This window comes from Hemitrygon akajei, chromosome 25 (genome assembly GCF_048418815.1).
Source record: "Hemitrygon akajei chromosome 25, sHemAka1.3, whole genome shotgun sequence".
Lineage (NCBI taxonomy): Eukaryota > Metazoa > Chordata > Chondrichthyes > Myliobatiformes > Dasyatidae > Hemitrygon > Hemitrygon akajei.
In genome coordinates, this window is record NC_133148.1 from 4,409,042 (window position 1) to 4,422,237 (window position 13,196).

General features: G+C 62.0%; 1 protein-coding gene across 2 annotated transcripts in view; it reads right to left on the bottom strand.

Moving 5' to 3' along the window:
- LOC140716338 (pleckstrin homology domain-containing family G member 4B-like) overlaps window positions 1-13,196 on the bottom strand; it is a 203,324-nt gene that overhangs the window by 27,037 nt on the left and 163,091 nt on the right. For both annotated transcript variants that reach the window (XM_073028975.1, XM_073028974.1), the window contains exon 8: window positions 11,481-11,651. In XM_073028975.1, the coding sequence (XP_072885076.1) occupies window positions 11,481-11,651 (171 nt within the window). The remainder of the gene's footprint in view (window positions 1-11,480; window positions 11,652-13,196) is intronic.

Sequence of the window (13,196 nt, forward strand, 5' to 3'; positions counted from 1 at the left end):
GAGGGAGCTGGGTTATTGCCAGTGGGGATTCAGTCAGTGACACAGGGCGCTGGGGGAGAGGGGTCACTGAGGGACGGTGTGAGGGAGCGGGGTTATCGTCAGTGGGGATACAGTCAGTGACACAGGGTGCTGGGGGAGAGGGGTCACTGAGGGACAGTGTGAGGGAGCTGGATTAATGTCAGTGGGGATACAGTCAGTGACACGGTACTGGGGGAGAGGGGTCACTGTGAGGGAGCGGGGTTATCGTCAGTGACACAGGGTGCTGGGGGAGAGGGGTCACTGAGGGACAGTGTGAGGGAGCGGGGTTATCGTCAGTGGGGATACAGTCAGTGACACAGGGTGCTGGGGGAGAGGGGTCACTGAGGGACAGTGTGAGGGAGCTGGATTAATGTCAGTGGGGATACAGTCAGTGACACAGGGTGCTGGGGGAGAGGGGTCACTGAGGGACAGTGTGAGGGAGCTGGATTATCGTCAGTGGGGATACAGTCAGTGACACAGGGCGCTGGGGAGAGGGGTCACTGAGGGACGGTGTGAGGGAGCTGGGTGATCGTCAGTGACACGGCGCTGGGGAAGAGGGGTCACTGAGGGACAGTGTGAGGGAGCGGGGTGATCGTCAGTGACACAGGGTGCTGGGGGAGAGGGGTCACTGAGGGACGGTGTGAGGGAGCTGGATAATCGTCAGTGGGGATACAGTCAGTGACACAGGGCGCTGGGGGAGAGGGGTCACTGAGGGACGGTGTGAGGGAGCTGGGTTATTGTCAGTGGGGATACAGTCAGTGACACAGGGTGCTGGGGGAGAGGGGTCACTCAGGGACGGTGTGAGGGAGCTGGGTTATCGTCAGAGGGGATACAGTCAGTGACACAGGGCGCTGGGGGAGAGGGGTCACTGAAGGACGGTGTGAGGGAGCTGGATTTTTGTCAGTGGGGATACAGTCAGTGACACGGGGTGCTGGGGGAGAGGGGTCACTGAGGGACGGTGTGAGGGAGCTGGATTATCGTCAGTGGGGTACAGTCAGTGACACAGGGCGCTGAGGGAGAGGGGTTACTGAGGGACGGTGTGAGGGAGCGGGGTTATTGTCAGTGGGGATACAGTCAGTGACACAGGGTGCTGGGGGAGAGGGGTCACTGAGGGATGGTGTGATGGAGCTGGGTTACCGTCAGTGGGGATACAGTCAGTGACACAGGGCGCTGGGGAGAGGGGTCACTGAGGGACGGTGTGAGGGAGCTGGGTTACCGTCAGTGGGGATACAGTCAGTGACACAGGGCGCTGGGGAGAGGGGTCACTGAGGGACGGTGTGAGGGAGCTGGGTTATCGTCAGTGGGGATACAGTCAGTGACTCAGGACGCTGGGGGAGAGGGGTCACTGAGGGACGGTGTGAGGGAGCTGGGTTATCGTCAGTGGGGATACAGTCAGTGACACAGGACGCTGGGGAGAGGGGTCACTGAGGGACGGTGTGAGGGAGCGGGGTTATTGTCAGTGGGGATACAGTCAGTGACACAGGGTGCTGGGGGAGAGGGGTCACTGAGGGACGGTGTGAGGGAGCTGGGTTATTGTCAGTGGGGATACAGTCAGTGACACAGGGTGCTGGGGGAGAGGGGTCATTGAGGGATGGTGTGAGGGAGCTGGGTTATCGTCAGTGGGGATACAGTCAGTGACACAGGGTGCTGGGGAGAGGGGTCACTGAGGGACGGTGTGAGGGAGCGGGGTTATCATCAGTGGGGATACAGTCAGTGACACAGGGTGCTGGGGGAGAGGGGTCACTGAGGGACGGTGTGAGGGAGCTGGGTTATCGTCAGTGGGGATACAGTCAGTGACACAGGGTGCTGGGGGAGAGGGGTCACTGAGGGACGGTGTGAGGGAGCTGGGTTATCATCAGTGGGGATACAGTCAGTGACACAGGGTGCTGGGGGAGAGGGGTCACTGAGGGACGGTGTGAGGGAGCTGGGTTACAGTCAGTGACACAGGGTGCTGGGGGAGAGCTGTCACTGAGGGACGGTGTGAGGGAGCTGGGTTATCGTCAGTGGGGATACAGTCAGTGACACAGGGTGCTGGGGGAGAGGGGTCACTGAGGGACGGTGTGAGGGAGCTGGGTTATCGTCAGTGGGGATACAGTCAGTGACAGGGTGCTGGGGAGAGGGGTCACTGAGGGACGGTGTGAGGGAGCTGGATTATCATCAGTGGGGATACAGTCAGTGACACAGGTGCTGGGGGAGAGGTGTCACTGAGGGACGGTGTGAGGGAGCTGGGTTATCGTCAGTCGGGATACAGTCAGTGACACAGGGCGCTGGGGGAGAGGGGTCACTGAGGGACGGTGTGAGGGAGCTGGGTTATCGTCAGTGGGGATACAGTCAGTGACACAGGGCGCTGGGGAGAGGGGTCACTGAGGGACGGTGTGAGGGAGCGGGGTTATCGTCAGTGGGGATACAGTCAGTGACACAGGGTGCTGGGGGGAGAGGGGTCACTGAGGGACGGTGTGAGGGAGTGGGGTTATTGTCAGTGGGGATATAGTTACTATTCACAGAACCAAAACAGCAACGTAGTGGGATTAAATGTTGATCCGATACGGTTCAGTGACACAGCCGGAGAATGAGTTAATGCTCTCAGGGACTTTTTAGAGTTTTTTACTGTTGTTTCTGGGCATTTTCACTGCCTCATTCCCTTGTTGTGCAGGCATTTATCGGGAATGGGCATGCTGTGTTTGGGACCGGGCCTAAACAAGCATTGGGATTTCCTGTGACTTATGCTATCACAGCTTTCTTTGTCCAGACCTCAACTTATCATCTACTGGGTTCAAATCATAACTATAGGAGGATTCTGTCTGCCAAGGAAGAGAATCTCTCCCTCACAATTTCCTTAGAAGAACAGAGTCTCTTCTCCTGTAACTTGTTTCAACGAACAGGACCACCTGCCTCGGACAAATCTCAGAACGAGAGATGTTGTCCTCTCCACACACCCCCCACCTCTCAGAGACGACGACAGCTTTCTCTTCTGTTCTCTCCAGCCCCTTCCTGAATTCCAATGGGTCCTGGGACATTTTTCACCTCCAACCTTCCTGACGGAAATCCAGCGGTTCCAGCTGCTGCTCTCACAGCGTTAAAGACACGGTTTCGATTCTCACCTCGGGTGGTACAGGAGTCTGCCTTCTGTCCGTCCGAGTCTGCCTTCTGTCCGTCCGTGTCTGCCTTCTGTCCGTCCGCCCGAGTCTGCCTTCTGTCCGTCCGCCCGTGTCTGCCTTCTGTCCGTCCGAGTCTCCCTTCTGTCCGCCCGAGTCTGCCTTCTGTCCGCCCGAGTCTGCCTTCTGTCCGTCCGTCCGAGTCTGCCTTCTGTCCGCCTTCTGTCCGTCCGCCCGAATCCGCCTTCTGTCCGTCCGCCCGAGTCCGCCTTCTGTCCGTCCGCCCGAGTCCGCCTTCTGTCCGTCCGCCCGAGTCCGCCTTCTGTCCCCCTGTGTCTGCCTTCTGTCCCCCTGTGTCTGCCTTCTGTCCGCCCGAGTCTGCCTTCTGTCCGTCCGTCCGTGTCTCCCTTCTGTCCGCCCGAGTCTCCCTTCTGTCCGCCCGAGTCTGCCTTCTGTCCGTCCGTCCGTGTCTGCCTTCTGTCCGCCCGAGTCTGCCTTCTGTCTGTCCGTCCGTGTCTGCCTTCTGTCCGTCCGTCCGAGTCCGCCTTCTGTCCGTCCGTCCGTGTCTGCCTTCTGTCCGTCCGTCCGTGTCTGCCTTCTGTCCGTCCGTCCGTGTCTGCCTTCTGTCCGTCCGTCCGTGTCTGCCTTCTGTCCGCCCGAGTCTGCCTTCTGTCTGTCCGTCCGTGTCTGCCTTCTGTCCGTCCGTCCGAGTCCGCCTTCTGTCCGTCCGTCCGTGTCCGCCTTCTGTCCGTCCGTGTCTGCCTTCTGTCCGTCCGTGTCTGCCTTCTGTCCGTCCGTCCGAGTCCGCCTTCTGTCCGTCCGTCCGAGTCCGCCTTCTGTCCGTCCGTCCGAGTCCGCCTTCTGTCCGTCCGTCCGTGTCTGCCTTCTGTCCGCCCGTGTCTGCCTTCTGTCCGTCCGTCCGAGTCCGCCTTCTGTCCGTCCGTCCGAGTCCGCCTTCTGTCCGTCCGTCCGAGTCCGCCTTCTGTCCGCCTTCTGTCCGTCCGTCCGAGACGCCTTCTGTCCGTCCGTGTCTGCCTTCTGCCCGTCCGCCCGAGTCTGCCTTCTGTCCGCCCGAGTCTGCCTTCTGTCCGTCCGCCCGAGTCTGCCTTCTGTCCGTCCGCCCGAGTCTGCCTTCTGTCCGTCCGCCCGAGTCTGCCTTCTGTCCGCCTTCTGTCCGTCCGAGTCTGCCTTCTGTCCGCCTTCTGTCCGTCCGAGTCTGCCTTCTGTCCGCCTTCTGTCCGTCCGTCCGAGTCTGCCTTCTGTCCGTCCGTCCGAGTCTGCCTTCTGTCCGTCCGAGTCTGCCTTCTGTCCGTCCGTCCGAGTCCGCCTTCTGTCCGTCCGTCCGAGTCCGCCTTCTGTCCGTCCGCCCGAGTCCGCCTTCTGTCCGTCCGCCCGAGTCCGCCTTCTGTCCGTCCGCCCGAGTCCGCCTTCTGTCCGTCCGCCCGAGTCCGCCTTCTGTCCGCCCGCCCGAGTCCGCCTTCTGTCCGTCCGCCCGAGTCCGCCTTCTGTCCGTCCGCCCGAGTCCACCTTCTGTCCGCCCGTCCGAGTCCGCCTTCTGTCCGCCCGTCCGAGTCCGCCTTCTGTCCGCCCGTCCGAGTCCGCCTTCTGTCTGCCTTCTGTCCGCCCGAGTCTGCCTTCTGTCCGTCCGACCGAGTCTGCCTTCTGTCTGTCCGTCCGCCCGAGTCTGCCTTCTGTCCGCCCGAGTCTGCCTTCTGTCCGCCCGAGTCTGCCTTCTGTCCGTCCGCCCGAGTCTGCCTTCTGTCCGTCCGCCCGAGTCTGCCTTCTGTCCGTCCGCCCGAGTCTGCCTTCTGTCCGACCGCCCGAGTCTGCCTTCTGTCTGCCCGAGTCTGCCTTCTGTCTGCCCGAGTCTGCCTTCTGTCCGTCCGTCTGAGTCTGCCTTCTGTCCGTCCGCCCGAGTCTGCCTTCTGTCCGTCCGCCCGAGTCTGCCTTCTGTCTGCCCGAGTCTGCCTTCTGTCCGTCCGTCTGAGTCTGCCTTCTGTCCGTCCGCCCGAGTCTGCCTTCTGTCCGTCCGCCCGAGTCTGCCTTCTGTCCGTCCGCCCGAGTCTGCCTTCTGCCCGTCCGCCCGAGTCTGCCTTCTGCCCGTCCGTCCGATTCTGCCTTCTGTCCGACCGCCCGAGTCTGCCTTCTGTCCGTCCGCCCGAGTCTGCCTTCTGTCCGTCCGCCCGAGTCTGCCTTCTGTCCGTCCGCCCGAGTCTGCCTTCTGCCCGTCCGTCCGATTCTGCCTTCTGCCCGTCCGTCCGAGTCTGCCTTCTGTCCGTCCGTCCATGTCTCTCCGAGTCTGCCTTCTGTCCGTCCGTGTCTGCCTTCTGTCCGTCCGTCCGAGTCTGCCTTCTGTCCGTCCGTCCGAGTCTGCCTTCTGTCTGCCTTCTGTCCGCCCGAGTCTGCCTTCTGTCCGTCCGACCGAGTCTGCCTTCTGTCTGTCCGTCCGCCCGAGTCTGCCTTCTGTCCGCCCGAGTCTGCCTTCTGTCCGCCCGAGTCTGCCTTCTGTCCGTCCGCCCGAGTCTGCCTTCTGTCCGACCGCCCGAGTCTGCCTTCTGTCCGACCGCCCGAGTCTGCCTTCTGTCCGACCGCCCGAGTCTGCCTTCTGTCCGTCCGCCCGAGTCTGCCTTCTGTCCGTCCGCCCGAGTCTGCCTTCTGTCCGACCGCCCGTGTCTGCCTTCTGTCCGACCGCCCGTGTCTGCCTTCTGTCCGACCGCCCGTGTCTGCCTTCTGTCCGACCGCCCGAGTCTGCCTTCTGTCCGTCCGCCCGAGTCTGCCTTCTGTCCGTCCGCCCGTGTCTGCCTTCTGTCCGACCGCCCGAGTCTGCCTTCTGTCCGTCCGCCCGAGTCTGCCTTCTGTCCGTCCGCCCGAGTCTGCCTTCTGTCCGTCCGCCCGAGTCTGCCTTCTGTCCGACCGCCCGAGTCTGCCTTCTGTCCGACCGCCCGAGTCTGCCTTCTGTCCGACCGCCCGAGTCTGCCTTCTGTCCGACCGCCCGAGTCTGCCTTCTGTCCGTCCGCCCGAGTCTGCCTTCTGTCCGTCCGCCCGAGTCTGCCTTCTGTCCGTCCGCCCGTGTCTGCCTTCTGTCCGTCCGTCCGTGTCTCTCCGAGTCTGCCTTCTGTCCGCCCGAGTCTGCCTTCTGTCCGTCCGCCCGAGTCTGCCTTCTGTCCGTCCGCCCGAGTCTGCCTTCTGTCCGACCGCCCGTGTCTGCCTTCTGTCCGACCGTCCGAGTCTGCCTTCTGTCCGTCCGTCCGTGTCTCTCCGAGTCTGCCTTCTGTCCGCCCGAGTCTGCCTTCTGTCCGTCCGAGTCTGCCTTCTGTCCCCGTTTCTGCCTTCTGTCCGTCCGTCCGACTCTGCCTTCTGTCCGTCCGTCCGACTCTGCCTTCTGTCCGTCCGTCCGACTCTGCCTTCTGTCCGTCCGCCCGAGTCTGCCTTCTGTCTGCCCGAGTCTGCCTTCTGTCCGTCCGTCTGAGTCTGCCTTCTGTCCGTCCGTCCGAGTCTGCCTTCTGTCCGTCCGCCTGAGTCTGCCTTCTGTCCGTCCGCCTGAGTCTGCCTTCTGTCCGTCCGCCTGAGTCTGCCTTCTGCCCGTCCGCCCGAGTCTGCCTTCTGCCCGTCCGTCCGAGTCTGCCTTCTGCCCGTCCGTCCGAGTCTGCCTTCTGTCCGTCCGTCCATGTCTCTCCGAGTCTGCCTTCTGTCCGTCCGTCTCTGCCTTCTGTCCGTCCGTCCGAGTCTGCCTTCTGTCCGTCCGTCCGAGTCTGCCTTCTGTCCGCCCGAGTCTGCCTTCTGTCCGTCCGACCGAGTCTGCCTTCTGTCTGTCCGTCCGCCCGAGTCTGCCTTCTGTCCGCCCGAGTCTGCCTTCTGTCCGTCCGCCCGAGTCTGCCTTCTGTCCGTCCGCCCGAGTCTGCCTTCTGTCCGTCCGCCCGAGTCTGCCTTCTGTCCGTCCGCCCGAGTCTGCCTTCTGTCCGTCCGCCCGAGTCTGCCTTCTGTCCGTCCGCCCGAGTCTGCCTTCTGTCCGTCCGCCCGTGTCTGCCTTCTGTCCGACCGCCCGTGTCTGCCTTCTGTCCGACCGCCCGTGTCTGCCTTCTGTCCGACCGCCCGAGTCTGCCTTCTGTCCGTCCGCCCGAGTCTGCCTTCTGTCCGTCCGCCCGAGTCTGCCTTCTGTCCGTCCGCCCGTGTCTGCCTTCTGTCCGACCGCCCGAGTCTGCCTTCTGTCCGTCCGCCCGAGTCTGCCTTCTGTCCGTCCGCCCGAGTCTGCCTTCTGTCCGTCCGCCCGAGTCTGCCTTCTGTCCGACCGCCCGAGTCTGCCTTCTGTCCGACCGCCCGAGTCTGCCTTCTGTCCGACCGCCCGAGTCTGCCTTCTGTCCGTCCGCCCGAGTCTGCCTTCTGTCCGTCCGCCCGAGTCTGCCTTCTGTCCGTCCGCCCGTGTCTGCCTTCTGTCCGTCCGTCCGTGTCTCTCCGAGTCTGCCTTCTGTCCGCCCGAGTCTGCCTTCTGTCCGTCCGCCCGAGTCTGCCTTCTGTCCGTCCGCCCGAGTCTGCCTTCTGTCCGTCCGCCCGAGTCTGCCTTCTGTCCGTCCGCCCGAGTCTGCCTTCTGTCCGACCGCCCGTGTCTGCCTTCTGTCCGACCGTCCGAGTCTGCCTTCTGTCCGTCCGTCCGTGTCTCTCCGAGTCTGCCTTCTGTCCGCCCGAGTCTGCCTTCTGTCCGTCCGAGTCTGCCTTCTGTCCCCGTTTCTGCCTTCTGTCCGTCCGTCCGACTCTGCCTTCTGTCGTCCGTCCGACTCTGCCTTCTGTCCGTCCGTCCGACTCTGCCTTCTGTCCGTCCGTCCGAGTCTGCCTTCTGTCCGTCCGTCCGAGTCTGCCTTCTGTCTGCCTTCTGTCCGCCCGAGTCTACCTTCTGTCCGTCCGTCTCTGCCTTCTGTCCGTCCGTCCGTGTCTCTCCGAGTCTGCCTTCTGTCCGCCCGAGTCTGCCTTCTGTCCGTCCGCCCGAGTCTGCCTTCTGTCCGTCCGCCCGAGTCTGCCTTCTGTCCTCCTGTGTCTGCCTTCTGTCTGTCCGAGTCTGCCTTGTGTCTGCCTTCTGTCTGTCCTCCTGTGTCTGCCTTCTGTCTGTCCTCCTGTGTCTGCCTTCTGTCCGTCTGTCCGAGTCTGCCTTCTGTCCTCCTGTGTCTACGTGGGGAATGCGGAGGGAGTCAATGGGAGTCTGTCCGTGTCTGCCTTCTGTCCGTCTGTCCGTGTCTGCGTGGGGAATGCGGAGGGAGTCAATGGGAGTACTGGAATAAGGGCTCACGAAGGATCGGTGCAAAGTGAGGGGCAGATGGCCAGTATGCACTCGATGGGATGAAGGGCCTCTTTCCCTGCCGTGCCTCCTACCAATCTGGCCTCACGAGGGCACAAAGACTCGGCAGCAAAATCAAGCCCAAGCTGTTTGACACGACCATTTTGCAGTGATCGCAGTCCAGATGAAGTACATCTGACGGAATAGCTAGCAGTTGTGTTAGCTTCCAGCAAAACATCACCAGCGGCATATCCTCCAGTCCAGGGTGTCTGGTGCCTCCGCAGCCAATTGCCATCGTCTCTCTGGAACTGGAGGCAGATATGATAGAGGTCTTTAGTTGCCTCTTCAGAAGGCACACGGATGTGTAACGGGGGACACGGACCAGAAGGGATTAGATGTCGTCAGGCGTATTAGTTCAGCACAGACTCGATGGGCTGAAGGGCCTGCTCTTCCGTTCATTGCAGAAGGGAGCTGGGCGGCAGGCTTTCCTCTCCACGCGGAGGCTGGTGGGTGTGTAGAACGAGCAGCCGGAGGTGCTAACCATTTCTTCGGCTGCCCATCGACTTCGATGTTGACTGCGCTGAGAGTTTAGAATGTGCAGGCACGTTTATGGGCATTGGATCGGCACCGTCTCCCACATCGGACTGGTCAAGCACCGAACGCCTGCGTTCGTGACCTCCTGCTTCATGCCTTTTCTCTCGATAGCTGGGATTGACTTCTCGGCAACGCAGCGCCAACTTCTGTCCAAAGCGCCTTTCTCCCAGGCGTTGACATTCATGTCCACGTTGGCGTTTGAGCACATCTCTGTAGCGCAGCTTCTGACCACCGTGCTTCCACTTTCCTTCACGTAGCTCGCCATGGACAACAGCTTTGGGTAAACGATCATCGCTCGTTCTTGTGACGTGACCGGTCCAATGCAGCCGAGAAGCTGTGACGAGCGATTCTGCGCTGACTGTCCCAGCATGTTTGAGCACCTCCACATCTGATACCCCACCCCCTCTTGCCACTTGATGTGTAATATTTGGAGTAAATGCCCGAGTTGTGTCTTGGTCAATTTCTTGACGTGCTTCCGATACCATGTCATCATTTCAGTTGAATGAAGCAGAGATGGCAAACCGGCTGTGTTATACACTTTGACCTTGGCTGCCATTTTAATGTCGTGGCGAGACCAAATTGGCTTCAGCAAAGCACGAAAGGCTTTTGTAGCTGATTGAATTCTCCTCGTAGCTTCCAGATCGGATGAGTTGGTGTTGGTCACAGAACGTTTCAGGCCTCCCCACTGACCGATACGACTGGTGGTTGGGTCTCACTGGGACTACACAGAGGTGGCGGCTGGGACAGGAGTTCGGTTTTGGAGACGTTGACTCTTCAGCCAAAAAGAGTGGCAGCAGACGAGAAGCGGCCAACTATGTCCACGGCTAGGAAAAGTTTTCCGGGATATTGCCAAGCAAGCAAATGGGATAGGTTCGAACATGGACAAGTTGGGTTACAGACTGTGACCCCTTCCTTTCCCCACTGTGTATCCCCACCCCACCCCTTCCTTGCCCCGCCATGTCCCCCTTCCCGTACCCTCACTTCTCCCTCACCACACCATGTACCCCCTCCCCACCCCTCCCTCACCCTGACATGTGCCCCCTCCCCACCCCTTCCTTGCCCCGCCATGTACCCCCCAACCCCCTCCCCACCCCTCCCTCACCCTGACATGTATCCCCCAACCCCCTCCCCACCTCTCCCTCACCACACCATGTACCCCCTCCCCACCCCTCCCTCGCCCTGCCATGTACCCCCCAACCCCCTCCCCACCCCTCCCTCACCCTGACATGTATCCCCCAACCCCCTCCCCACCTCTCCCTCACCACACCATGTACCCCCTCCCCACCCCTCCCTCGCCCTGCCATGTACACCCCAACCCCCTCCCCACCTCTCCCTCACCACACCATGTACCCCCTCCCCACCCCTCCCTCGCCCTGCCATGTACACCCCAACCCCCTCCCCACCTCTCCCTCACCACGCCATGTACACCCCAACCCCCTCCCCACCTCTCCCTCACCACACCATGTACCCCCTCCCCACCCCTCCCTCGCCCTGCCATGTACACCCCAACCCCCTCCCCACCTCTCCCTCACCACGCCATGTACACCCCAACCCCCTCCCCACCTCTCCCTCACCACGCCATGTACCCCCTCCCCACCCCTCCCTCGCCCCACCATGTGCCCCGTGTTATTTGTCACCCACCCCTCCTGGAGGTGGAGATGAGAACTCTCCACTCGCCCCAGTCAGGAGGGTACGAGCCCCCGTGGTTTTCCTGAGCTGGGAGCGCTCTCGGATTTGGATCCGGCTACAGTGCGGGAACAACGCGATTCCCGGTCGGGAAAGCCGTGGAGAATGACATTCGGGGGGGGGGGGGGGGGGGGGGGGGGGGAGGAGAGTTGGAAAAGGGAGGAAGGGATACGGCGAGGGAGAGAGAATCATTGAGCGAGAGAGTGAGAGAAGTCCAGAGTCCGACATGTGGGGGAGATAGAGAGAGGGTGGGGGTTGAAGACAGGCGTAAGGGAGAGAGTGTGGTGATAGATGGGGTAGTAGATGGGGTAACAGTGTAGGCAGGGACGAAGAGGGTTGAGGGTAGGGGGAATAAATGGGGAGGGTGGATGGGGTGGGGGCTGTGGACAGGGGGAGAGCAGAGGGGAAGGGTGGGTGAAGGAGTGGGGTCAGTTGTGAGGAGTGGAGGAGGGGTGAGGGGAGGTGGGGAGACAAAGAGCAGGGGATGGGGAGAGAGAAATCGAGGGATGGAGGAGTGGGAAGGGAGTAGGGGGTAGAAAAGAGAGGGAAGTGGGGAGGGGGAGGAGGTTACGGAAGACAAATGCAAAGGGAAGGGCAGCAGAGATGGACAGACAGACAGGGTCAGGGCCGCAGACAAGCTGGGAGAGGATCAGTGCGGTGGGGGGTGATGCTGAGGTAGAGACCACGGAGGCACAGGTCACAGGGGACTGGGGCTCAGGTAGCAGGTCCAGGGAATAGACTCCACCCTCCTTCCTCACCCCCTGGCCCCACGCATACCCCGCACGGCAGGGAAGAGGGCTTTCGGAGGGTCTGTGACTCACCTTTAGAGAGGATTTGTAGACGTAGGTCTCAGAGCCGTCCTCCGCTCGCTTCCACTTGGTGAAGACGACCAGTTCCTCGAAGAGGAAGACGTGCCGAAGACACTTTCGCCGGCCGCAGCAGACGGTGAAATGATCCCGACGGAGCAGACCCCCCTGCTCCTTCAAATTCACCTACACCGACAGGGAGAACCGTCACCGTCACACCCACAGACCGACAGGGAGAACCGTCACCGTCACACCCACAGACCGATGGGGGGAGAACTGTCACCGTCACACCCACAGACCGACGGGGGGAGAACCGTCACCGTCACACCCACAGACCGACGGGGAGAAACATCACCGTCACACCCACAGACCGACCGGGAGAACAGTCACCGTCACACCCACAGACCGACGGGGAGAACAGTCACCGTCACACCCACAGACCGACAGGGGAAGAACCGTCACACCCACTGACCGACGGGGGGAGAACCGTCACCGTCACCCACAGTCCGACGGGGAGAACCGTCACCGTCACACCCACAGACCGACGGGGAGAACCGTCACCGTCACACCCACAGTCCGAGGGGGAGAACCGTCACCGTCACACCCACAGACCGACGGGGGGGAGAACCGTCACCGTCACACCCACAGACCGACAGGGAGAGAACCGTCACCGTCACACCCACAGACCGACGGAGAGAAACGTCACCGTCACACCCACAGACCGACGGGGGGGAGAACCGTCACCGTCACACCCACAGACCGACAGGGGGGAGAACCGTCACGGTCACACCCACAGACCGACGGAGAGAAACGTCACCGTCACACCCACAGACCGACGGGGGAAGAACCGTCACACCCACTGACCGACGGGGGGAGAAACGTCACTGTCACCCACAGTCCGACGGGGAGAACCGTCACCGTCACACCCACAGACCGACGGGGAGAGAACCGTCACCGTCACACCCACAGACCGACGGGGAGAAACGTCACCGTCACACCCACAGACCGACGGGGAGAAACGTCACCGTCACACCCACAGACCGACGGGGGGGGGGGGGAGAACCGTCACCGTCACACCCACAGACCGACGGGGAGAAACGTCACCGTCACCCACAGACCGACGGGGGGAGAAACGTCACCGTCACACCCACAGACCGACGGGGGGGGGGGGGGAGAACCGTCACCGTCACCCACAGACCGACAGGGAGAGAACCGTCACCGTCACACCCACAGACCGACGGGGGGAGAACCGTCACCGTCACACCCACAGACCGACGGGGGGAGAACCGTCACCGTCACACCCACAGACCGACGGGGGGTGAACCGTCACCGTCACACCCACAGACCGATGGAGGGAGAAACGTCACCGTCACACCCACAGACCGACGGGGAGAAACGTCACCGTCACACCCACAGACCGACGGGGGGGAGAACCGTCACCGTCACACCCACAGACCGACGGGGAGAACCGTCACCGTCACACCCACAGACCGATGGGGGGAGAAACGTCACCGTCACACCCACAGACCAACGGGGAGAAACGTCACCGTCACACCCACAGACCGACGGGGAGAAACGTCACCGTCACGCCCACAGACCGACAGGGGGAGAACCGTCACCGTCACACCCACAGACCGACGGGGAGAAACGTCACCGTCACACCCACAGACCGACGGGGAGAACCGTCACCGTCACACCCACAGACCGACAGGGAGAAACGAATCCCTCCTT